This window comes from Wyeomyia smithii, chromosome 1 (genome assembly GCF_029784165.1).
Source record: "Wyeomyia smithii strain HCP4-BCI-WySm-NY-G18 chromosome 1, ASM2978416v1, whole genome shotgun sequence".
NCBI classification, from domain to species: Eukaryota; Metazoa; Arthropoda; class Insecta; order Diptera; family Culicidae; genus Wyeomyia; species Wyeomyia smithii.
This window is the reverse complement of record NC_073694.1, coordinates 126407681-126434493: the sequence shown is the minus strand read 5'-3', so window position 1 is coordinate 126434493 and position 26813 is coordinate 126407681. Positions and strand designations below refer to the sequence as shown.

Below are 26813 nucleotides of genomic sequence, written 5' to 3'. Positions count from 1 at the left end.
ACAAAACAAGCTTTTTAAAATAAAACAAGCATAGTAAACGACTAACAATTGTATTATAATCCAAATAAAATATTAATCTTGCTATGAACGAATTTTAGATTTGTTGGTGCTATACAAAACCGCGGCAGTAAACCACTAGTCGATCAAAAACGTCTACCTTCGCACTTGAACTAAAAATGTACAAGCTTATTTTTAATTTACTACTCAATGATCTACTCTTTTACTATATTTTCCCGCGGTAACGCTCTTTATCGGGTGTACGACCATTCAGTTTCACGCTGTTCTCCCCTGAAAACTTCACACACTTTCAAGTTCAAATAAGAAAATTCTCAAATTTTCAGTCACCATTCTACCTCGTCTGGTCATACTAGCGAACCTATACATTAGAGAAATGACAAGACACTCACCGTTAAGGCAACTGTCAACATCAAAACGGGCGAGCTGTATAAATTTGCATTGCCGTTATCCGTTTTGATGTTGACAGTTGCCCCAACGGTGAGTGTCCTGTCATTTCTCTAATGTATAGGTTCGCTAGGTCATACCGAAAGGGTATCTCATCATTACAACATTTTTGAGAGTGGATGCTATTTAACTCTGCGCGTTGTCTCAGCAATAACACAGGATACAGCTGCACACAAATATAATTTTTTATAAGTTGCTGTGATCTAATCTACAGTGACCACGAAAAAATGTTGTTCATTGATAGTGACGGAAAGAAATGCGTTAGTAGCAATATCTCAGAACTAAATAATACGAACTACGGTAGTTTTCTGAACATGTCGCGCGGTGAAAGAAAACTCTCCGTCACAAACGGTGTTTAATTCATCATCCTAGAGAGAAAACTTGCAAAAAATCTTCTGCGAAGGCTATAAATAATTTTCGGTCAGTGGAAACGGAATTCGAGCTGGTACACTCAATTCAAACCGTATATCGAATTGTTTGGGAAATGCATTGAGAGCATGGACAAACAAGATGTACTTTCCCTACTATTGAACGTCGATTGCAAGCGGGATGACAAAAATAGACGTAATTTAGAACACAGATTTGTTTTGGTAGGTCATGTATACTGGATAAAGAGAGAGTAGTTATGCAAGATCGGTGGCATCTAACTTGGGTGAATGGTGGTTTTGAATTTACTTTACGAACTAATTTATTTTTTTATGACTACATTTCAAGTTTAGTAAAGCGGACTACATGCATTGCGAATTTTACAGGAATGCGAACGAGAACAAAAGGTGTTACTTAGACTTAGAAAAAAATTTCCTAAGGACATTTCGAAGGACAGGACTCGAATCCGCAATATTCGATGTCTATGGCATGGTGCTTTCTTCAATTAAACTACTGAAAAGGTAATCATCCCCTACTTTTGTGTCCTATCATGCCACGTGATTCGTGATAGCATTATGTCACAAGTTTATGGAATATGTTAACTGTCCGTTCATGTTTACTAAAGTGAGAGATAAATACATGTCAAAGTGTGCATTAAACGTGATATTTATTGCCGGGTCGATCATTCAATAGATAGACGGAGACTCCCGTAATGGAATTTATCGTATTCTGATCTAATAATTGTCTTTTATTTAAATAAGAAATATAAATAAATAAATATATATATATAATAAATAATAAAGGTATATATTTTCGGTATGACTGTAGGCAATTTAACGATCATACGATATCTGGTGCTGTACTTACATTCCAACCAAACGCATGGCCGATAAATTCATTCTGTTTCATTTGTTGCTCTTCAACGTCGCTTTCCGGTAGTGTTTCATTTCCGCTGTCATCACCACCTGAAATCGTCTCCTGAGCAGTGAACTGAAGGCCCTCTGTGATTTCTTCGGGAAATGGTTCCAACCGAGTATTAATACTCTCGTCATGATTGAGCGATTTTTGGCGTAAAATTGACCCGAATTTTTCGAAGAAGCCGCCGTCCAAATCTTGAATTCTGAAATGACGTATAATCAAGTTATCAGTAACTAATAAATCGACATAATTTACGCAGAAAGTGGAAGAAGGGCATTGGGTACAATTGCCAAAGCGGAAGTCTAATTGATTGACTTTTAAAAGAAAAACACTAGTTTAAATTATTTGTTTCAAATATTTGTTCTCAAAAACAGACAGTAGAGATAACAGTCTTCATAGTCCACAATTCAAAAAATAGAGATTAAACTTATAAGTTTTCTAGAAAAATAAACAAATGGAATATGCACAAAATGACACCATCTATTAAATATTCATACCCCAGCTATAAATTATCTTTGTGTAAAATTACCGTTGCATATTTCATTTATTGTGTAAAATTACCGTTGCATATTTCATATTTTATGTTTCAAGAACAACAAAAAAACCCATGTAGTGGATATATTTCAAAAGTTACAGCTACAAATGATCAATTCTATTCAAATATCTGCCAACTACTAATAATAACTATGGCACAGTATGAACTACTTAAGTAGTACCTACCTTAGGAAAAAACCTGTTTGAGTAGTTCATTGGAACGGTATACTTGCTAAATAAAGTGAATTTCGTACCTGGGGTGTCAATATCGGCTCATTTACCGATGCAAGTTCAGAGGATGTATTTTTCCTCCTCACTTATACATACCTCATTGATACGCTATCCCATTCCGTTTCAATGAGGTATACATAGGTGAGGAAGAAGAAGAAACCACGTGCTTTTGGGTTGTGACGTAGATCTCCAAAAACATTTTATTGCCATTTGAAATTGTATTCCGCATGGTTGATTGGCATTGAAGGCTTTTTCAGCTGCAAACTGTCATAACTTGTGAAAAATTTTCGAATAAAATGTACCGAACATTGATTTTTGAACCATTGTTTTTGGACTTTACGTCATTAATTTTGACAAAATAAGGGCCCTTTAAACCTGTGACCCAAACCATCTCCGTACCTTTCTATATTCCATTGATTCCGTTTGGCCAATAGACCATCGCACGATGACGTCACGCTTCTGAGTTTGACAGCTACTGGTAACTTTGTTTACCTCCGGGCGATACAGTTTTGTTCTTAATAATAGCAGATCCTTCCAATTGGAACCAAAATGCCCTTTAAATGTTGTGCATGAGGTGCCAGTACACTAAGAACAATTATAAACTAAGTATCACTTCCACTATGCACACGATTGCTCCACCAGGAAAAAGCACTAAGTCCAAAAGATAAACAGAGTTACCACTAACGGTTCAGAAAAGTGAGGTTAAAGAGATTCGGTGAGATGTTCTATACTTATAATACAACAGATGGGCAAAACTGTATTATAAAACGCTGAAGGATTGATGATAAATGAAATGTACGAGCACAGCTCAAATATGGTACCAACAATGTCGATCTGAGTGCCGTTCATTGTTCGCAATGCGAAAAAGTTTTGACATATCCTTTCTGGATTAAATCATCTAAGTACGGACGACAACGAACAGTGGTCGGGAGCCGGAAAAAAACCTCAATTTTTCATGTCAATATTTTCGATGTTTTGCATTTCTCCGAATATTCTCAAACTGTAAATGACCCTTTCCCAAAGTTTTATTTCAATCGGCCGAGGTATCGATTTTTAATCGCACTTTGAATGTTGCTATATCGGGCAATTTCAATAATTTTCATGTTTGAAATCACAATTTTAACTTAACTTCAAACACCTGTAACTCCCTCAGTTTTGGTCGGACTTTCAATCAACAAGTTTCAGTTTGAAGGGAAATTTATGTACTTTCGCTTGATTTTCAAGATTTTCCAAAAGTACAACCAATTTCTCAATCGAGGTAAAACATATTGCAGGCAAGCCAAATAACTATGTATTTCTACCTTACAATCTTGTGAAACAGTTCGGAACCATCGGATAACCAACAATCAATAAGAAATTTATTGTACTTTTCAGATTTTTAAGTCCCGTTTTGCAACGAAGTAGGGGAGATATTTTGAAAATACAACTATGGAGACGTATGGTGGTCAGTTGTAAAATATTCAGCTTCGTATATTTCAGCAAAATGATTGACTGGGAAGTATACATGAAGTTTCCAGTCGTCTCCAAGCGTTTTTATATAAGTTTATAAACAGCTCTCAGTACTACAAGATGTTTAAAGAGAGGATAAATTGAAGAATGAGAAATAAGATATATCGTCTTTCATATTTCCAATGACGTTAAAATAAACTACCGTACGATCTCATAATTTTCCTTAAAAGACCTCTAACTTGTCGTATTGGCCAAACGGCTTAAAAGCTAATTTTTTTTTTCAAAATAAAATAAATTGAATTATGACGATTTTTGCACCACCCTAATTCATAATGGAGTCCTCTTAGAACCAAACAAAAAAATACGATTCTAATTTAGGTTTTTTTCGACTTTTGTTCAGAGACCTGCCACTGTGCAACGTGCAGAAAATTGTGTTTCGCTACTTGTCCGCGTCTACTGATGTAATTAGTTTTGTAGGAGAGGTTGGGGAGACCTTATCTCTTCATTGTATCTCAAACGCGGAATGGAACAAGTTGGTCAAACATTCTAGAGAAAGGTGTCTTTTACATAAAACGACGTTCATGTTATAAAAGTTTGAATAATCTAAGGTATACTAGATTTTTCGAACTAAATTTCTATTTTTAACAACGGTATTTTACCCATGCTTATCAAGCTTACGCAAATTAAACAAAAACTTTATTGCAAAATTAAAAATATTGAACAGTTAAACTCATTTTAATACGTCTTTATCAATTTGTGATTCGCGTTGATTATATTGTATCGGAGTGAATGATGAATTTGATCTCGAAGAGCATCCACACAATTCATTCATGGAACCATCAACATCAGGATGTGAAAGAAACATTCTACCAACGAAGTTGCAACCATCTGCATCTGTATACGAATTGGCGGAGATACCATCTACTACAACAATCGTATCATCATATTCTCAAGAAAGCATTCAAAAAGAATACTCCAGAGCACAGATAATTGAGTTTTTCAACAAAGGCCTAGCTGGAATCAACGTTTCACCGATACACAGTGGAACACTTAGAACATCAAACCTGATCATAATTATTTTAAAAAAATTTTTACACTGAAAACGTATCATATTGTGATAATAAAAACAAATGATTGGATTTGGATAATTTTTTGCATGAAGTAACCCACCTTAAAGTGATGGATGACATTTCTTATAATGAAATTTAAATTAAGTCATAGTCGGGTCAAAATTCATCCAAATACTTGAATTTATCATGAAATGACTTTTCAGTACACATTTCAGTCGTTTGAAAAAGTTTCATTTTGGTAACCAAGGCTACAACTATCCAAGAAGCGAAAAATAAGAATTCTTTATTATTTTCACATAGCGATAAAACAAGAAACCGGAAGCATCCGGAAGGTTTTTCTTCACCATTATAACCAAAAATATTAGCACTTTCACGTAATATAAGCCGTTCAACCGGATTTTGCCGGAAACATAACTTAACCCATTTTGAGTTAACTTATAAAAACAGAAATTTTGGGTTTCATCATATTGATTTTGACAAACACCTGGGTATTTGGAGAGACTAGCATACATGCTAAGTACACATTTCTGTTCGATTAACATTCTTTAGCAATCTCCATCGTCGCTTCTCACAATAGATCTACGATTCTGGTCGCAGTGAGGAAGTCCATACAGGAAAAAAAAATCTCCATCGTTGTTTAATTTAAAAATCACTTGTTTATCTTCGAAACGTTATATTTCAGCTCACGGTATCAAAGCGTCATTATCATGCACAAAAAACTGTTGAATTGCGGTCGGTTCAAACCTCTCGTTAAGACCGTAAACATAACTTTTGGATGTTGATGAGCTGTCAAGTGATCAAGCATACATCACACTTCAAAATGAAACACTACAATACAAAGTTGATTTACTTTGAATTTTTCACTTATGATCAGGTTTTAAACGTATTTACTCCTATGTGCGATATCACAATCGGTGCAAAGCTCATTCAGGAAAAATATCCCAAAAAAGTATCAGAACATTACTGACGGTATAAGAAAAAACATTTTCGGTTTTGATGCTGAAGATGACCTGGATTTATTGAAACGGAAAGCGAGAGACTTCTACGAGATGATTTTGCAGTTAAAAGAAAAAATTTACTGCGCCCAAATGCTCGAGGGAAAATAAAGTAAGAATACTTTCGGTTCTACCGAAATATTGGAACCAACAAACGATAACATAACACTTTGAAACAACGGAATACATTGTGAAACAGGCTCGGCTCATATCAGAGGTTAGTGACGTGACTTGAGGCTTGGACATGGATTGCCCTTGGAAGTAAAAAACGAGGTATTGCAGTTTTATGACAGTGACCAGGTCAGTAGAGCCATGCCAGGGCAAAGGGATTACCTTTCAGTGAGAAAAGATGGTAAGCGACAGCGTTACGTTTATTTCAAAGATATCAGCAAAACTGATATTGGGTTGACTTCTTTTAGAGCTTTGAAACCTAAGCATTGTAAATTACTTGGAAGCTCAGGATCTTATAATATTTGTGTTTGGACTATTCACGAAAATACTGAATTGATGATACACAGTCTAAAGAAATATTCATTCCAAAATGATTCTAAATTTTACTTTGAACAACTATTATGTAGCTCTACTACACGATCCAAATATTGTTATCTCCGCAAATGTGAACATTGCCCAAGCCGTTTAGATTTTAATATTTTAACTCTTCTCTTGAGAACCGTTCGCCCAATCGTCTTATTGTCAAAGAACGAATTGTATATTTTTTATCAAGCATTCCAATGAACGTATGGTTTTTGCTGAAGAACCACGGACAAATTAAGAAAAACGTGTATTTTCCTAAATATTAATAATTTTTCGAGCTTAAATTCAAAATAACTCGAAAACCAATGCCTTTAGAATGTTAACTACTAAGAGCTTTTTGATTCAAAATTACTCTTTTCATCTTTTAAAATCATCAGAATACAAATATTTTGAAAAATGTTTGAATTAGAAATTTTATAAAAATAATTAATGTACCATAAAAAAATTATTTTTTATTTCTCCATATTGGACCTTTTTTTAAAGTGGCATATTAACGTGAAGTTTCTTTAAAAAAATTAAAAAAATTAACTGTTTTCTTTAAATTGAAATTAAATGTTTATTTTTAATTTTTTTGGTCAGAATTTTTTTTTGTACAGTGTATATATTATTTAGACCACGTGGAAATTGGATGGCGTATAAGTGTTTATGCAAATCATAAATGACTCTCTTATTTTTTTATTAACATAAAGTATGAAAACACATGTTTTTAAATCGTGGAAGGTGATGTCATCCCTAGTGAGAGATATTTTTTTCATTTTTGCATGTTTTACAAAAATGTTTATTACTTAAGCAAGCAAAATAAATATAAGGTTTTTTTATGAGAGCAAAATATTTATAAGGCTTTTTTATGGTAATCAGACACTAGTATAGTCTATCCAAATTCACAACCGATCTTATTTTGAATGTGTTTTCTCACAACTAGAAGGAAAATAAGAAGAGGGGATCAAGTCTTTCCAGTCTCCCCTGCCAAATAGAAAAAGGTGATGCTGGTTTATCGTTCGTGTCATTCGAATATTGGTTCGGACCTTGATTTGAGTACTAAAACCAGCCGGACTTCTGTTTTTCGTCTCACTTATAATTTTCAACCTTCACGAATATGTTGTTGATGTATTCGGATATGGTATCTAGTTATTTGAATAGAAACAATTGATTCGTGGAATATCATATATTTATTATTTGAGACTAAATGCTTTTTATTAAATAGTTTAACTTTCTGGTGCAAATACCGAACCAACCAAAAAATGCTTCATAACAACAAATACAGAAGCATCATTCTGTCAGTGTGTTTTTTTTTGTAAGATTTGGACCACTGCGACCATTATTTTGATCTTTTGTGGTAAGTGTGTTACATTTAGAATAACACTACCTTGCGTGGTTTAACTACAATTAATGCATCAAAACGCATTTTAACTCTAGTTTATATATTATTGTTCGCATTGGAGTGATAACTTTATGTATTTATTTTACAAATTGTTGCTTTAATAGAAGATGAATGAATTCAAACTACTATTTTTACCATAGCTAGTTTTTAATAATTTGTATAAATGCTATTCAATATTGCTTAGAATTTTGTTTTCATTCTAAATTTCCATAGCACAAATATTTAATATAAACGTATTCATCGATTCCATATTTTGATCCTTCTCTCCCAATACCGGATTCCTTGATTCCGCCAAAAGCTGCCTCCGCACTAGATATCAATCCTTCGTTAACCCCAATCATTCCAGACTCTAGTAATTTCGAGACTCTAAATACTTGATTCAAATCGGTACTGTAAAAATAACCGGCTAACCCTCGTTGTGTTCCGTTGGCAATTTTCAGCGCTTCATCCTCTGTTTTGAACCGAATAATCGATATAACAGGGCCAAAAACTTCTTCGTTATACAAACGCATATCATTTCGTAGCCGTGTTACTATTGTGGGTGCGAAATACAATGATCCATGTTCGGGTAACTGCTTACCTCCGCAAACCACCTCTGCTCCTTTTTGTTTGGCGTCTTCTACAAATTGCGAAACCTTAGTAAGTTGAGAACGATTGATTAGTGGACCGATCTGTACTCCATCTTGGCTGCCATCACCGATTTTCAATTGTTTCACTCGTTCCAATAACCGACTCATAAACCGATCATAGATTCCATCCTGAACTAAAAATCTGTTCGCAGAGATACATGTTTGGCCGCAGTTACGAAATTTTGAATTCATTGCTCCGTCAACTGCTTTATTTAGATCTGCCGAGTCAAATACAATGAATGGAGCATTTCCTCCTAATTCCAAACCAATCCGCTTGATGCCATTCGCACATTGCTTGTAAAGTAATTTTCCAACTTCTGTGGATCCAGTGAAAGATATAGCTGCAACTTTCTCACTTCTACACAAAAGCTCGCCAATACTTGCTGCATTTTTACGACTGCTGGTTACCACATTTAATACACCCTTGGGAAATCCAGCTTCCTCGGCTAATTTAGTCAATGCTAATGCAGTCAACGGTGTATCCTCGGCAGGTTTGATGATAACGGTACAACCAGCAGCTATAGCTGCCGCTGCTTTGCGAGTAATCATAGCATGTGGAAAATTCCACGGTGTGATCAATCCAGCAACCCCCACTGGTTGCTTAATGAGCATCATCTGTCGATTTGCCTGTGGAGTAGGAACAATTTCTCCGTAAACCCGACGAGCTTCCTCAGCGAACCATTCAACGAACGAATTACCGTACGTAATTTCTCCTAGAGATTCTGCTATAGGTTTACCAGATTCACTGGTCATAATCCTAGCTATTTCCTGGCGATTGGTTTCTAGGAAATGAAACCATTTCTGCAATTTCACAAATAAAATTATTTAATTTCTCATGCAGTAACATATGAATCAATGAAAGAAATATCAACCTTCAGCAACGCCGCTCTCTCTTTAGATGTACTAGTATGCCATCCTTTAGAGTAGAATGTCTGGTAAGCCGTATCTATCGCTTCGTTTAAATCGTCTACATTCATATCTGGAACGGTTCCCAAAGTTTGTTCATTAACTGGGTTCGTTACATCGAATTTTTGACCACTAAGCGCATCAACCCATTTTCCATTGATGAATGCTTGATTTTGCAGCAAATGCAGTTTTCTCCGTATAATGTTGGTTGCACTTAATTCAATCACATCACGTCTCATTACAACGCGATTCAACGCAACTCTGTTAAACAACAGGAAGACTGGCATGGTGCAGCGAATAGCCTTAATATCCGCTTGTTTTCAATTATCGATTCGAAATGTTTGCTTTGACGTACTCGCGTAAACTTCGAACAAGTGTTCTAACGGTACAATGAATATGAATATTCTTTTTCGACAAACCGCAGCCGCTTGGCGAATTGAATAAGCATAAACTGTCAAAATCATGTGTAGCAAGGTCAAATAAATCGCCGAGAATCCGGTCTCGCTAACACTACTATCTAAGTTGTAATAAATATTCGTATTCGTATGTACCTACCTACTACAATATTAGGAGAGTACATAAAACTCATGCAAAATCAAAGAAACCCAGAAACAGACGTTCTAATACAACGCAAAATGTTTTCTTGTAACTGAAGTTTTTATGCTTTTACATTTGTGATAACGTTGCATAATTTAATCGGTTGCGTATCACTATTCAATCAATACAATATAAATCATTGAAGCTCAGTCGATACACATCATAAGTTGAGCCGGTCTAATATGATACCTTAAATATAAGTTGAAAATCTCATGCGCATGCCCGGTATTCAAACATGTGTTTGTGCCTTCATATGAACTGTTTTAAAGTAGCGAGAGATTTTTCGTTGCTATTTATTCTCTTGCTTGATTCTATCAATAAGAGTAGCGATAGCAACATACTGAGATACCCACAATAAAGCAAACAATACTTAAATACATACTAAGAGTACCTACTGTTTGATTCATGGATATGAGTATCACAGCCAGCCATGATGCTGAGATCTTCGGCTCATACTGGGTGTTCCATCTTGTCAGGTTTAACGAAAAGATTTAACTTCTCAAATGATTCATGATGAATACTAACCTGATATTATAGGGTGTTGTATCATGATCTGGCCAGCTAGACCTATTTTTCACATGCGAGATTGTTTTATTAATTCATGAGAAATTCTTGTGATGTTCGGAAATGTCAGATTTTCTAAACAGTAACATTCTAAGAAGTTTCATTAAATGATAATAGTTTTAATATATGATTAATTCTCGAGTGCAATTCTCACTTCAGATAGCTGCCTTGCCTTGTTATTACACAATAATAATGGAATTGCTGTACTTTTTTGTGTCAAATGCTTCTATAGTAATAATATTAAAAAAAGTCTTTTTAGGCGGAATTTCGCTCAAAACTGAAATTGTTAATGAAATGTGACGGCCTGTTTTGTGTCATGATCGGACCAGCATATAGCTGAGACTTCGACGTTTTACTTTGCCTGTGCTTGATGTTATGATGGTTTTCATGTTCAATGTTGAAGTTTATTTTTTATTAGATGTAATCTTTCTGCTTAGGACAGGACAGTTAGGACTTGGGTTAGAATATAATAATTCATTTTAGTTCGGATTGCTAATAAAGCATGCCGCAGTTATTTTTCAAAAACACCTGAAAATCCTACCTAATCGGAAACTTGCCGCCTTTGCCTTTGCCGCAGCAATCGCCCTTCGTGGAAAAGTCCCAGGACTTTTGTGAGAGCGTCAAATTAAAAACAATTTGAAGTTTGAAAACAAAATAAGTTTAGTTAACAGAGAAGATCAATTTCATAAAAAAACGGGCATCCAATTTAATTGTTTAAGAAACGGGCATCCAAATTAATATATATAACTATATAACTATATATATATAATATATATATATATATATATATATATATATATATATATATATATATATATATATATATATATATATATATATATATATATATATATATATATATATATATATATATATATATATATATATATATATATATTATATATATATATATATATATATATATATATATATATATATATATATATATATATGCATATATATATATATATATATATATATATATATATATATATATATATATATATATATATATATATATATATATATATATATATATATATATATATATATATATATATATATATATATATATATATAACTATAGGCAAAAGATTGCTGAGAAGCTGAGAAATGCTATTTTGGAAAACAATAAACAATATTGATATTGTTTTTGGCACATTTTGCATGTGTAGGATAAGTACAACGATACACCGTGCCCCAGTGCTGAGTCGAGAAAATTTCCAGCTCGAAAAGATCCTCGGCCTGATCGGGAATCGAACCCGATATCACAACCGTGTGGGAGAGCTAGCCGACCGACATCGCTAACCACAGAACCACGGGGACCACTATTTTGGAAAGGTATGGATGATTACACATATTTTTAGAGTCAAAACGGTTTGTTTGATCGGTGTGACGTCTTTGGCAAAGTTGTAGATAATGATTTTGTTTTTTTTTTCACAAAGATACACACTCTTTAAAAATCTGGTTTGTTCTAATAAAGACTACAAAAGATTACCTAAACAATGAAACTGGTCCGATCATGGAGAAGTCAGGAAAAAAAAGTTATTATATTTTGAAAAAACTTTTTTTCCCGGGTTTTTTAGAGAGGCATATTTTTTATTTGGAAGGACAAAATTATTTGCTACAACCTTGCCGAAGACACTATGCCGAAGACACTATGCCGACAAAAAAAAACTGTTATCCCTGTAGCAATATTTTTAATTTTCAATTGTGGGCTCTATGGGTAAATAGAAATATTTTTACAATGTTCAGACAAATTGTAAAGATAGAATATCTCTACACGCAAAAGTTGGATGGTGCGAAACCAGTACAAAATTGTGTGTTTTCAGTACAATTGTTGATGTGATTTGCAACCAGTACAATGATTGCGTGTTGGGTATAACGCAATTTATGCTCTAGCGTCTTTTCAATGTATTTGGCAGCTCCAAACTACTACACTTACAAAAATTCAACTGGTGTTAGTATCAACATGTTGATTTGTACTGGTATTGATAATGTTTTTCCAGAAGGCTGCTTTCGTCGACGCAGTGTAACCAGTAATCAATATTGGTAATTTGTTTACTGATTAGCTTAATAAAAATTTTACCTTATCGATTCAATCCCATGAACAAGATCATTAAAAAACAACATTGAGTTAATAAAAATAAAAAAGATATTGGTTGTGTTCAAAAAAATTGCATTCAACTATGATTTCGTTGATTTTATTCATATGCGTTTGGTTGAACTGACTGACATCAGCGAAAATGAACTTTCCGACAACAATGAACGTTAAGAACGCCAAGAGAGCAGTCAAATCAGGGCTCCAAGTATTTTTTATTTTAAGCAACAGTTCAAGGAAACTTTATCATCACCCTAATTTCAACAAGCCCTATCTATGTTTATCAGTGCCCGCAATCTGGTCAACTTGGTCCAGTAGTTTAGCACTTTCAACTAAAAGCAGAAGCAGTTGCTGGCGCAACCAGTGGCGACCTGTAACAATTTGTTAAAGCCCTCGAAACTGCCCATAACCAAGGTGAGCCGGATAAAACGAAATCCACCACAGAGAAAACCAACACCAAAGAAAAAACGGCACAACGGCGACCAAACAGGTGAAAAGGATGATGATGCATTGGACTCAAGTTTGTTAGCGTATTTATGAACCTAAGATCATTTTTTTTCTTGATTTTCTGTTGCTTTGAAACTTAGAAGCTGCGTTGAAAAATGTTGGGATGAAATTTTCGACGTCGAAAAGAAGGAATCAAAGGGTGCCAGTACAAACTATGATAAAAATGCAAGGAATGTTCTTGTCTTCAATATCCTAGTTAAATACAAACTAATATGTTTCGCAGAAATTTTTAAAATCTGCAATTTATTCCTAACGAGAAGCGAAAAGGTTCCGCCCGACACCGCCACATGAAATTTAACGCTTCCCGAGTAACCTGCAACTCTTTGCTGCGAGTTTTCTCTAGTTTTTCAAACTGCAGCCGAAAGAACCTAATTGAACTGTAGGTCAACGACCGGCAGCTCATCCTTCCAAGATGATGACAGTGTAGCTGCTGGCTGCTTCTGTACTGCTTCCTCGGATTGCACCCCAATAGGAAACTTCTTGTGGGTAATTTTTGAATCGACAGCATCTGAGCATTTCATAGGGTTCCTTTAAGTGAATCAAAAAGGAAACAGAATTATGGTGTTTATTCCAGTTATTTACTCATCAGATAAAAATTGTATTCTTACTTACCTTCATTATAGTGTTATCTGATCACTAGTCACAATCAAAGAATCTTGTTTCGAGCCGGCAGGTTATCTTGTGTGTTGTATCTTCTTTGACAAAATAGAATTATTGACTCAAAAACATGAATCATTCGGTTGCGGTAATAGAAAGGATAGAAGTCCATGTATACAATTGTTTACAAGATGACATAAAAGCAGGGTGTATGAGTACACTGAAAAGTGAATCCAGTGTTGGCAGTTAACAGGAAAAACAGCGTAGCATACACTTAGAGAAAAACGCTTAAGAATTTTATAAGTTACAACTTATGTACATGCATAATTTTTATATCATTAGTTATTGCCTGCGCGGTAAAAAATTAGAATCGGTCGGCGGTGGCAGATCCGCAAATGACAACCGCAGCTACCAAATCCGTTATGACTGTAAGAAATCGTGCTGTTGGTTTTAGAATCAAGCGATCGATTTTTTAATTTCATAGTGAAATTCAATCAACGATATTTTTTTACATAAGATCTTTTAAAAAAAGAATTAGTGATTCAGAATGTAACAAGAACAAACGATTAAGATATTGAAAAAGACCCTTCGACTGGAATAATTGTATCTATGGAAAATTTTGACATGGCGTCATATTATTCAACTTTGGATATCACAAGATATCACTCAGTGTGGGTTATAAACGGAGCACGCATTTATTTAAATTTAGCAATTGTTGGATATTTGTGCAGTTTGAAAATACATGTTGTGTCTCCGCCTGCGTATGCTCCATTCTATATTCCGGTTGAATAGCTTTTTGGTTATATTAAGAAGAACACAGTTATATTTCTTTGCCGAGAACTCAACAACTGATAAGTTCAGCGAAATGTTCCACAAGTTTTCGGCGAAATTTTCAAGAACATTGGCAAATGGAATTGATTACCCGCTGGTTTACGGTAGATCGATATATTTGCTGAATGTTCGTTGAAATGTACTGATGACATATGTTGAACATTTCGCCGAGGTCCATCAGCTGTTGGGAAGTTTGGCGAGATAAATTAAGTGTGTATAATCCGAAATTTACGCAGTTATTTTACGCAGATTCTGGAATTTACGCGGCACGTATCTCCCATGAAAAAGCGACTCAAGTGTAATATGATTTTACAAAAATATTCAGAAAGTGTAGTTATGAATCGAATAGTGTACTTGATGAATATGAAATTTGACATTTGAGCAAGAGGCTCGTGTGGCTGTCAAACTCCATACATTTTCCATCTACCACTGATTGAGCCTGGTACCAGCGTTCCTGGTTCCCACTTTTTGGTTGGTTTGCCCTAAAACTAGTGAAATAGAGTAAACGTTCTAAATTTTCGGTAAACTTTATTTCGAATAAATATTGTTTTAGATGGGAAAACAAGAACTCAACATTTGTTTACAGTACAATGTGCACTTTCAAAGAATAAGATAGGTTATGTAAGCATTTGAAGTGAAATATTGACGCCGTGATGAATTGATGATTGGTAGGCAAAATGTTGACGTTTATAGTCCCCTGCATTTGAGCTCGTGTGAAGACGTAAACGCCTTCCCGCATTATCAATAACCAAAAACGGATGATAACCATGATAACATGATTATCGGTTACATGATAACCCATACAGTCGTGACTATATCCCAAACTAGTTGTTATACACGTTTTATGGTTATTGATTATGCGGGTAATAGTCGGCTGATGAGCGGCTACCGATTTAGTGTGTTTTCTAGGATGGTCTCCAACTATAGAAATATTAATTGGGTGTGGAAACATTTTTTCACGTAACGTGAATACATTAATCAAATTCACATGACATGCCTAATTCAAACCGTTTAAATCAGTGTATGTGCAGGCTAGCTATACTCAGAGGGAGAGATATGCGAAGAGTTATTTTGTGAGCCAAACGAACATGTCAAAATCCGAGCCAAACGAACAAGAAAGGTAACACATTGAAGTTTTTGCAATCAGATACAATGAAGAATATATTTATTTTAACACGTTTTTTATGTTCAATTGCTAAACAATGAATTGGGGATGCTCCAAAATTGGTTTATCACAGTGATTTTTAACTGGTGGCTTACAAACCTCTCGTATGGTAAACAAAATAATATTCAAATATGTTGAAAGTATATAAAAATTAAGATAAACATAAAACTTAACACTTTCACGGTTTTTGTGATGCACTTTATTATTCCTGAGGACTTCCACCGTCACAATCAGTTATACGCAGGTTTATGAAAAAACGCAACTTTTCTATAACCGAAAAATAACAAGCAAAATATTGGAAGCACGGTGGGTTCGCAATGGAAATGGAGCCACAAAAAAGTCACATAACACCCAGTACAAAAGAATGGGCGCGTCTAAGGCCTGGGTATACGAGTCGAATGAAAAAGTTTGTCATCATTGCACTTTGAGAAGAGATCTGGCACCTCTGACATGTGAAACCTAGTTGCCAAATAGGCGGTTTTTTTCATCACTTATCTCTCTCTCTCTCTCTGAGTATCTTTAGTCCAAACTGGTGTGAAAGATGCAATATCGTTTTTTTGGTCTGATGGTATATTTTCAGAATCACCAGAAAAAGTAGAAAAAGTGGAAAAATATGCTTACGTAATTATTGAACGGCCCCATAAAGATAAGTGACTTTTCATCTACACACACAACACTATAAAAATTCGACACGTTACTGCGAATTGGATTTCATTTACATCTGTACTTATATCTATCATAACAATCAGATTACAATGACAAAACACGTTGAATGCCAAAATACACCAAAATAGCGTGGACTCCATCAAAAACCGATATGGATTGACATGAAAAAATGATTGGGTTTGTTTATTAGCATTCATGCGTAAAGAGCATTTGGCATGAGCGTGGGAATGATTTTCAGTGTAGCAACCGTATAAGCCATGTAAAGTTGTGTTTGTTTTGTGCCAATCACGTTCAACTGTTTCTCTCGATATATAATAAAGTCACAAATACAGGTGGCTTGCCATGGGCCTGATACAGACTCGCACAGAAATGCAATCAAAATAACAACTCTTTTAACAATAAATATTCGGTTGCAAACAAATCTGGCAACCACAAGGATTTGACTGCAGGTTTGTTTACCTTCTTATAGACCTGTCTTGTTTTTCTAGCGAGTGAATTAAATTAATCAAGTTCAATACATGAATATTTATTCTGTACTCCGTAGGGTAACGGGGGTATTTTGGCCCACATGCATATTTTGGCCCACCCTGTAACATTTTACGCATTTTATCTGATAAATTCAATGAATATTAGAAAACTATGCATGCAACATTGAATAACACACCTAAGAATCATACTGCACTATAATTTTCGGCGAAAAACTGGCTTTAGGTAGTGTCATTTTGGAATTAGTTCATACATATTCAAAGTCATGGCTGAGTCAACCCAAAGTCAAGAGGAAGTGGTAATATACAAGTCAACATCCGGAAGCTATTGTAACAAATATGTATGCTTTTGAAACAATTCGTTGTTGTAGTAACATCAATAAAATGCCATAGAAACAGTTTGTATACTCTAACATGTTGGAAAAAATTGAAAAAGTGGTTAAACGCATGGCCGAAATATGTTTGCCTCTTTCTGAAGCAAACATATTTTCGCCATGCCAATTTTTGACATCTCTTTGATTACCGTTCGGCTGTTGCACGTGAACAAAGAAGCAGCTTGTGACAATTTACTGGTAATTACTTCATAATTTATCACATTTAACGATATGAAATTGGTTGAGAATGCCTGTAAAATCGCTATAAGCCAAATCATTTCATTTTTAGATGCCTAAAATTTACAGAAATTCACAGCAGAAGGATATTCTCCTCAAACCCACTATTTTTGCTCTAAAAATACCGATGATGATCTTAAATATAATTAGTCCGAACTATTTCCATACACGTCTGTAGATATAAAGGTGGGCCATAGTAAAAATTTGGTGGACCAAAATATGTTTTTAGTACCTTGTAGAAATTTGGATATTTCTAGGATATTTTTCATTATATTGCATTGTTGAACGGTGTATATTAAAATAGACACTTAGCTTTTAACAATGGTATAATAGAGTAGGTATTTATGTTGAAAAATTGTGTTTGTTTTTAATGAACTCTGCGAACACTTCCCAAAGCTGGCCAAAATACCCCCGTTACCCTACTGTACAACTGTGTGTACTGTGTTTTTTTATGTGTTGTGTATTGGGCTAAATATGCGAAAAAAAACGCAAGGAACTCATCAGTGCTGTTCAGCTGTCCAAACGTGTTCTTGGAGCCGCAGGTTTTCGGATACCAAAAACTGTTAATGTTGCTACCTTCTGAAAGCTGATACGCGGTCCGCTGCGAGTTGAGGTCACTCACTGGACCAAATTGAACCGAAGATATTGCGGAAGAAACATCAAAAGCCTCTGTTGCTGTTGGAAAAGGAGAAAACTAACGCTGTCGATATTTGGATCCGAGTGTCGTGTGACAATCATGTCGCTTACAACTACGTTTTCTGGTTCCAAGACTCTGGTGTTATTTTACAAGCAATATGAAGATAGAAAAACTGTGGTGTTTTCCTTTTTCGAGCTCAATACGTGAATAAATAAATAAGCTAACTTCTGAGCCAGTGAAAGATGAAATTATTTTGCAATCGTTACAGAAGAAGTTTGTTTCCATTATTTTTTTAATTTTATTGACATTGTTTATGTGAATAAATGCTTTGTAACTATTGTTATTGTATAAATAGTGTATGTCAAAACTATGTATAACCATTGGAAAATAAAACACACAATACATTATGCGTTTTAACATGGTAGTCTCGTTTATAATTCTCGAGTGGTACGTTTGGTTTTTGGTGGAAGTGTTTGTAGAAGCTCTATTGTTAATGTTATGATTGCGTGTTGAATGTTATGTTACGTGAAAAATATTCGGCGATAATATGCGATATTAAAAATTAAACCGTTCGAAATATTTTTCTGCAATTTTTTATTTACATTAGTAACAATAATTAAAAACTAAAAATCAAAAAAAAAAAATAACTGTTCTCCTTATTAATACCCGTGAGGAATGCCAACACATTCGAATCAATTCTGTCGTCACAGTAGTATATATTGTGAAAATAAATTTGAAGGAATTTTAAAACGGAGTCACATTCTGATGGTGGAAAACTATGTACAGTTTAAAAAGCAGGTCTATGGAGGCAATGATGCTTGTACACTTGAGCTTGATGTTGTCTAAAATAACTATGAAACATAATTGAGGAAATTATTTTTATTATTTTCCTTTAATTTTTAAATAAGGTATAAAAAATCGCTTGAAATCAGTTGAATAACAGTTGGTATATGGGCGGACTGAAATTCAATGAATTTTGAGCAGTTTTAAAACGTGATTTAAGAACCGAAGGACAACGATATAATTTTTTTACAAATCACGCTCTTTTCGATGATATATAAAACCTGGTAACGTTATAAAACCCAATGGGGTCCTAAAGTTTGAAACGGTTTTCTGATTTTTATATATCAGCTGGAAGAGTGCAATTTTCTGAGCAAAACGTGATTTTTAAAAAATGTTTATCGTTTTCCTTCGATTTTTAAATGAAGAACGCAAAACTGCTCGAAATGCCTTAAATGACAGTTCTCTCATATACCGTACAAGGGCGAAACGTCATCTAAGACCTTTCGAGCAGTTTTTTTATTCTTTATTTAAAAATCGAAGGAACACGATAAACATTTTTTAAAAATCACGTTTTGCTCAGAAAACGCGGCTTTTTCAAATGATATATAAAAACTGGTATAGCTTTAGGACCCAATTCTTACTGTGTTTCTCTTGCCGTATTTATATTTACATGTATTCCTAGAACATGTAACTTACCAAGGATAAGATGTCTTCGTAATGGCCTAATATTTCCCATTATCCGAAATCCAACTTTCCAGTCAATGCTTCGTGTCTTCTAATGTTATATTATATCATTTGACCCAGGCCTCATAAATCTCGTCTTTGCGGTTAATGCCCACATCTTTCAACAACATTTAAGCAGCTTGTTGGGTTTTATAAGGTTTTATATGTCAGAGGTTCCAGATCTCTTCTCAAAGTGAAGTGTTGACTAATATTTTCATTCGACTTTTTCAATCGGTGGTGACTATGAAAATAAGAAATATAAAGCGTATCGCAAAATTTAATAAAAACCATGGAGGTGTCAACTGTTACCGGGGTTACTGATTACTATTTTGTTAACTTTAAAAATGTTTATTTAGCAGTAGCATGCCAGTCAGCTCACAAGTTGTTGCTGCTTGCACTGATCCATGAGCAGCAGTCACTAATACACTCGATGTGAGGAATAAAGTGTCGGTATATGATACATATTCCGATTTCATTCTATGTCAATGTATTCGCAGTACAACTGTTGCGTTATGCATTCCACACATTTTTTGTGCGATTTCTGTGCAACTTTTGTGCGAATCGGGAAGACACAATGATTGTACAAGCCTTCAACTTTTGCGTGTACAAGTGCTTTATATATGGCTTGTTCGAATTCTGCCTCCTTGATAAAATATAGCCTAATGAGCATTCAAAGAGCAAAAGAGCGAAACCAAGCATGCTTGGGGCATTGAACCCAGAAAATTGAGCGGAATCCACCTAGTCACGATTCACAATTGCTCGCTGTACGTAAACAACGAACTTATGACTAAAAATTATAAACATAAAAATAGTATTTTGCAGTATTTCTAGTGTAGTATTTTTGCAACTGTTAAAAAAAAATACCATGAGTACGTCGTATTTTGTAGTATTTTGAGCGTGGTATTTTTGTTTTACAGCTGAATACCAAACCGTCATGATCCCTTCCAGCTGGTTCCGGCCCAGGAGAGTGTTAGTGTCAGTAGGATCGTACGCTAGCCACGCAATTGTCCTGTACACTTAAACAGTTGGCTGTATGATTGCTGGCTTTGCTCTGAAGCACCGATGACATTTTTGTACTACCCTCCTTGCACTGTTTCTCCCTCCCAGCGACCAGAAACGTAACCGAACCGTACTTAACAGCAACTGTGGGCCGGCGTGTAATTATTCCTGATGATGATGCCGCATGATAATCTCCGTCAACACATGCTTTGCCGGAAGAATAATCGGATGTTTCGTGTTATATGCCCTATCTGAGAAGTTAAGTCGTCTACCCACCCTAAGTATTCCATCCTCTGTGATGATAGGGTTGAACCAACGCAACGGTGAACTGCGGTGAATTTGTTTTCCTGTAGACAGTGCTGCTATTTCCTTCTGGAACGTTTCCTGCTGAACATGCCCAACTATGACCAACTCAGCTTGCTTCAACTCCTCCGTCGATAAAAACTCTTTCTCCACCTTTTCCTTAGGGTGTAATGCAACTAACAACCGCCTCCAATAAGCCGCGCTCCTGATCATTGTTGTGTACGATGAAAATTTTGAAATGAACCAAACACTAAACGATTTCTCCTCTGCAGTCGTGCACGCCACTGTGCTACGTCACTTTTCTGTTACATCTGTCACCTTAACCGTTGAATCTTGGAGAGACAACGATTTCACCCCTTTCTTCAACCAATTCGGACCTTCCCACCATAGCTTGTTTGACTGAATCGTATCCGGTTGTATTCCGCGGGATTTTAAGTCTGCTGGGTTGCAACTACCTAGTACATGGTCCAAGTAGTGGGAACAGCGTTGATCCAGCTCAGCACACAGGTTGAATCGGTCAAGAAATGAACCCTGTAGGATCCATTTAATGTCTCTGCTGCCTTCTCGTACATTTGAGCTGCAAGTGAAGCACCACAGAGCTCTAAGCGTGGCAAGGATTGTACTCGTAATGGCGCCACCTTAGATTTAGCCGTGAAGAGACACACCGTCGTATTTCCCTGGTTATCCGTGCTGCGGATGTACATGCAGGTACCATAAGCGTTCTCTGACGCATCGCAGAAGTAATGAATTTCAATCGCCTTCGCTCCTGGTATAATAACACAACGTGAAATACGTAGATCGTTCAATGACGTTAATTGCTTGTGGAATTCCCGCGATTCCTCACCCACCATGAACGGTACTGGTGCGTCCCAGTCCAACCAATTTCCATGCTCGTCTTGCAGACACCACAGACGTTGTAACGTTATCTTTGCAACTGTTTTGGTTGCCCCCAGTAGGCCCACAGGATCGAAAAGGCTCGCAATTGTGGAGAAAATTTTACGTTTCGTAAAAATTCCATCTGGCTTGATTGTTGGTAATTTGAATTGAAATTTCAGCTTATCCGTTTTCGGAAGCCATGCCATTACGTCTCATCCTGATCCCAGAAAATCTCCTCGGAATTCGGAAGCGCTTAATTGTCCTGCGGTATGTCCTTCAAAAACACCGAACAGTTGGATGCCCATTTTCGAAGCAAAAATCCGCAATTCCAAGACTGTCTGCCCCTGAAATGACGTGGTCCATATAGACGACCTTAGAAATAGCCTGAGCTGCTAAAAGATATCTCTCCTTTTCATCCTGTGCTAGTTGCTTTAGCGTACGAGTTGCCAGAAACGGGGCTGGTTTCGTGCCATACGTCACCGTTATTAGCTCGTACGTCTCGATTTCTCCTGCATAGAATTCCACATTATGCTCTGCAGCGGTACGTCGGCAGGGTCCACCTTAATCTGCCAAAACATTTTTTCGACGTCTGCTACTACCATCACCTGACGAGTGCGGCTGCTAAGAACAATTGGCCGAAGATCTTGTTGAACGACTGGCCCAGTGAGTAAAGTGTCATATAGAGATGTTCCGCTAGAAGTTTTGCTCGAAGCGTCGAACCTTCGTAGTTGTACTAGCTTCCTTCACAACAGGATGGTGCGGTAAATAGCATCGCCGTGGTTCGTTTGACAGGCTACACTCGACCCTTCGCTTGTGGCCAAGCCTTTTATACTCCGCCAGGAAATTTAATACTGCTTTCGTAAGTCGCCGTACTTTGTCAATCTCATTTCAAGCCCATGCAATCATTTCATCGCTATCTCTCTTGAATCTCCTAGATCCGAAAATTTAGCCTCGTTTTTCGGAAGTGCCACCGTGTAACGACCAACCGTGCCCCTACGAACCGTGCGCCCAAAATGCTCCTCACATCGTGCTTCCTCTGGTGAATAATTGTCAACGACTCCTACTTCCTCGCGGGACCAAAACCGTGACAAAAGTGTTTCCAAATTTTTCGATACCGCCATGTTGCAAATAGTGATTGCTGGTGATGCTGATAACTCCGTTATCTCGCCTGACACTATCCATCCGAATACCGTTTCCGTTAAATGTGGTGAACCGTCACCGAGAGCGATTTCCCTACCAGCTTGAAAAAGGCTGAAGAAGGCTTGAATTCCTAAGATTAGTTAAGACTTGAAGAACGCCGGATCCGCTAACTCTATACCTTCTGGGATCTCCCATCCCGTTGTGTGAACTGATGTTGTGAGTAAGTCTACCGTCACCCTTGGTAACACCTAAAAACTTAATGGTTTGCTGTACGCCGAAACTCGAGATTTGATTATCGCTCGTACCCGCTGCTTTGCCTTTGCTGCAGACTGACCAATGCTTAATACCAAAACGTCGACCCTTTCTCTATGCAGCTTCAATCACTGACTTAATTTTTCCGTCATGAAATTGCATTCTGACCCAGAGTCCAAAAATGCACGAGCCGGGTAACGCGAGCCCATATCATCCTCGACTAATATGACTGCAGTTGCAAGTAGTACCATTGTGGGCTTACCGTATGCCACGTTAGAGCAAACCGTGCTCTTTGATGTTGCGTCCGCTGCAACTTGATCCGTAGCCTGACCCTCCTTATTGTCAGTAGAAGAATTAGTATCCTTATAACGAGGCATACTTCTATTTTGTTCGCCCTTGAAATACAGCATTGAGTGGTGTCGACCCTTACATTTTCGACACGTGTACTTTGAGGAGCATTCTCTTGCTTGATGCCCTCGTTTCAAACAATTCCTGCAAAGTGAATGGCTGCGAAGTAGAGATTCTCTGTTTGAGATCGTCATTCGCTGAAACGCCCCACATAGATGCAGTAAATGGGTTTCCGAGCATGCAGGACATTTTCCAGATGACTGCACAGCATTATGTTATGTATTTGTATTTTTGTCATTTTGACTCAAATCTATACGCATTTCCGATGCTTTCGATGGCAGTGACTCTAAAACCCTAATTCGGCGTTGCACAAAATCTGTTAAGTCCTTCAAGCTGTCCTGTTCGTTGTTTCATGAGAATTTCTCCCAGCCACGGCGCGTGTTGGGATCTAATCTAGAGCTCAGAAGATTAACTAGGAGGAGATCCTTATAATCTGCTGGCTGAACTATCTGATCCAAAGTTTGGATACTTCTCTCGAACCCTTCGAGGAGGTTTTGAAGATCAGAGACAGATTCCTTCCCTAGCGTAGGTAAGCTGACGAGAGATTGGACCTGCTTCCTTTTCAATAGTTTACTATTGTTGTAACGTTTCGTCAAAGTGTCCCATGCAATCTGATATTTCGGTTTAGTTATTTTTAGCGGATCGATCAATGACTTAGCCTCTCTTCCAAGACAACCCTTGAAATAGTGAAACTTTTCCACTTCCGGCAAGTCAGGTTTCCAATGTATGAACGAACAAAACAAATCTCTAAAGCTTAACCGGTCGTCTATGTTACCATCAAATTGCTGTAGCTTGATTTGCGGTAAACGGACATGGTCCATATCACCCTGATTTGTTGTTTCACCTAGCCGTACCGATTCATCACCAGTGGATACCTTCTGAAATTCCTTCCCCTATCCAGCAAAAGCGAATTGACATCGTAAAATCGGTTCTCGAATTCGGCACGCTCCTTCGAAAACGCTTTATTTTCAGTGAAATCGTCGTGAGTCTCGATCTCGTAGATAGAAATGCTAATTTTCTCCCACAAATAATCCAGACACTCAAGCCGCACAGTTATTTGACTGACAGTGGTGCCCTCCGTAAAGCCTTCAACAAATCGCGAAATATTATTGAACGACATTTGTTGTCCCTTAAGCTTGGTGTACAACGACTTCACACAGGAGCCTTTTTGCTAGATCCGGATGATGCCGCTGCTGGTGACATGATGCCTGAAGTAGGGTTCATTTATCGAAATGAAACACGGTTGCGACAATCGATGACATTTTCCTCAAGGCAGGGTAAATTTCAGCATCAAAAGTGAAAGAAATGGCGATGTAGTATCCAATGCCCTGCTTCGGCCGAACATATATGCTCTTTACTTTTGCAACTAATAACTGCGCTGAATAGCCAATAAAATGGGAATACCAGCACTGTATCGACACACACCACCTCTCGTATATACTCAGCGTACACCACTCAGTTGAATTGGAAAAAAAAATAATGGATGTAGTATCGACAAGCGTCAGCGCAGGGCATATACCGTCTTGTCTCACCTGGGCAAAAAAACGACTGCTCAATCAAGCGATTGTATAGTAGACCAACCAACGAATTAGATGAGAAGAAGTTCACGTCTAGCAGCATCTGTGAGGCTCCAACGCACTCATGTTTTATAGGGATACCAACGCAAAAAGAAGCGGTCCAGTATTCATCGAAAAGGGGTGAAGTTTATTGTGTAGAACCCGTAAAAAAACCCAGCTACGGCTGGACATATATTATTGTGTATTATTCACCTGCCAAAAAATATGGCATCGCTGCCATGTCCAGTCCGTAGATACCGCAACGCTGCACCAATGTTCCTATTGCAGATCCAGCACGTCGACCGATGCAACCAGTGAAAATTATTTCCGAATTTTCAGCCAAAATAGCGATCATCGAAGCCACGTTGTATCCACTAGCAACGGTAGAGCTAGTAAAATTTCCTCCAGAACGAGTCACGATAAAATAATTGTCGAAATTTGTGTGTTAGAATTATGTAGACCCATGCTTCAGCTGCACATATACCGGTTCTACTAACCTCACGGAAAAAAAGTATAATCGTCCAGATTAATCTACGAAATCCAAAGCGCCTTGATTCCAGAGTTGTATCCGCTTTCAGTTGGTTCGTTGCAAATGGCCACTGATGCCCAAGCCGTGCAAGCGATGAAGACAATGGTGTGCGCCTCAACAATAGGGATGGTCACTGCAATGGGTATAATAGAGTCCTTGTGCCTATTGTGGGTTGATTGTTCCGAAGACAAACCGGCCTCAGCATGCACATTGAAACACACGCGTGACATACATTTGGTACAAAACTAATACAGTTTATTTAACTTAAACCCACACACAATTTATTCTACACTATAATTTATTCTTAACCCTTTCCCGCTCATGGTGACTCTAGAGCACCAAGAATTGTAATGACTATACCCCGACCAAAAATGAATTATTTTAAATTCTTTTTTCTACAAAATCTACAATGTTTGAACTGTTATCAAGAAAACTACAGAAGAAAGTCCGAATTTTACGATAAAAAAATAATGTGTGTTTTTAGCAACTGTTTTTCTATAACATTCATTATTCGTTTTTATAATAAAAATAACTTTTACGTAGATCTATTGTTCATTGGGTGTAACGGTCCATAAAATTAACAATTTTTGTTCTTGTTCACTTGTTCCATAAGTTTTTAAATGGTGCCTCAGAGCACCACTGGGCATACAGGAGACAAAAAAATCACAGGAGGGTTGTGAGCAAAGCCACGACCGCAAGGTTGAAGTAGAATACTTTTACACAGCTCTACTTACGGCTGTAAATTAACCTACGGCCGGCGTATCGGTTCGCGCCGCTTATCGCGTATAGCCTGGCAGAGGCCTAACGCGCACGGCCAACACAATAGAAAAGTGTTTTCACATTGAAAATTAGACACGGCTTTACTGGAGTAAGTGTTGGCAAATGCATCTACCGCTAATACCGCCGCTATCGTACGAAAAATGACGCGCGTCTAAGAACACCCGAACTGTTTCGCCGTGCCGCTTTCATTCACTTCCTTATTACATCGGTCTTAGGGAAGTACCGACT

General features: G+C 36.8%; 2 protein-coding genes and 1 long non-coding RNA gene across 10 annotated transcripts in view; all 3 read right to left on the bottom strand.

Moving 5' to 3' along the window:
• The window catches only part of LOC129718076 (protein unc-13 homolog 4B), a 147503-nt gene that overhangs the window by 9763 nt on the left and 110927 nt on the right, over positions 1–26813 (bottom strand). For 7 of the 8 annotated variants that reach the window (XM_055668488.1, XM_055668486.1, XM_055668487.1 and 4 more), the window contains one exon: positions 1696–1948. In XM_055668488.1, coding sequence (XP_055524463.1) covers positions 1696–1948 — 253 coding nt within the window. Of the gene's footprint in view, positions 1–46; positions 101–1695; positions 1949–26813 lie in introns of those variants that run through there. The other variant, XM_055668493.1, reaches the window with a different exon arrangement.
• On the bottom strand, positions 7779–10406 carry LOC129718078 (succinate-semialdehyde dehydrogenase [NADP(+)] GabD). The gene is made up of 2 exons (XM_055668494.1): positions 9442–10406; positions 7779–9370 (listed from the first exon to the last, which is right to left on the bottom strand). Exons 1-2 carry the CDS (start codon positions 9760–9762, stop codon positions 8135–8137), a joined length of 1557 nt encoding a protein of 518 aa, XP_055524469.1. The 5' UTR covers positions 9763–10406; the 3' UTR covers positions 7779–8134.
• LOC129718080 (uncharacterized) lies at positions 13456–16982 on the bottom strand. The gene is made up of 2 exons (XR_008726801.1): positions 13857–16982; positions 13456–13772 (listed from the first exon to the last, which is right to left on the bottom strand). It is a non-coding gene; the product is annotated as an uncharacterized LOC129718080 (long non-coding RNA).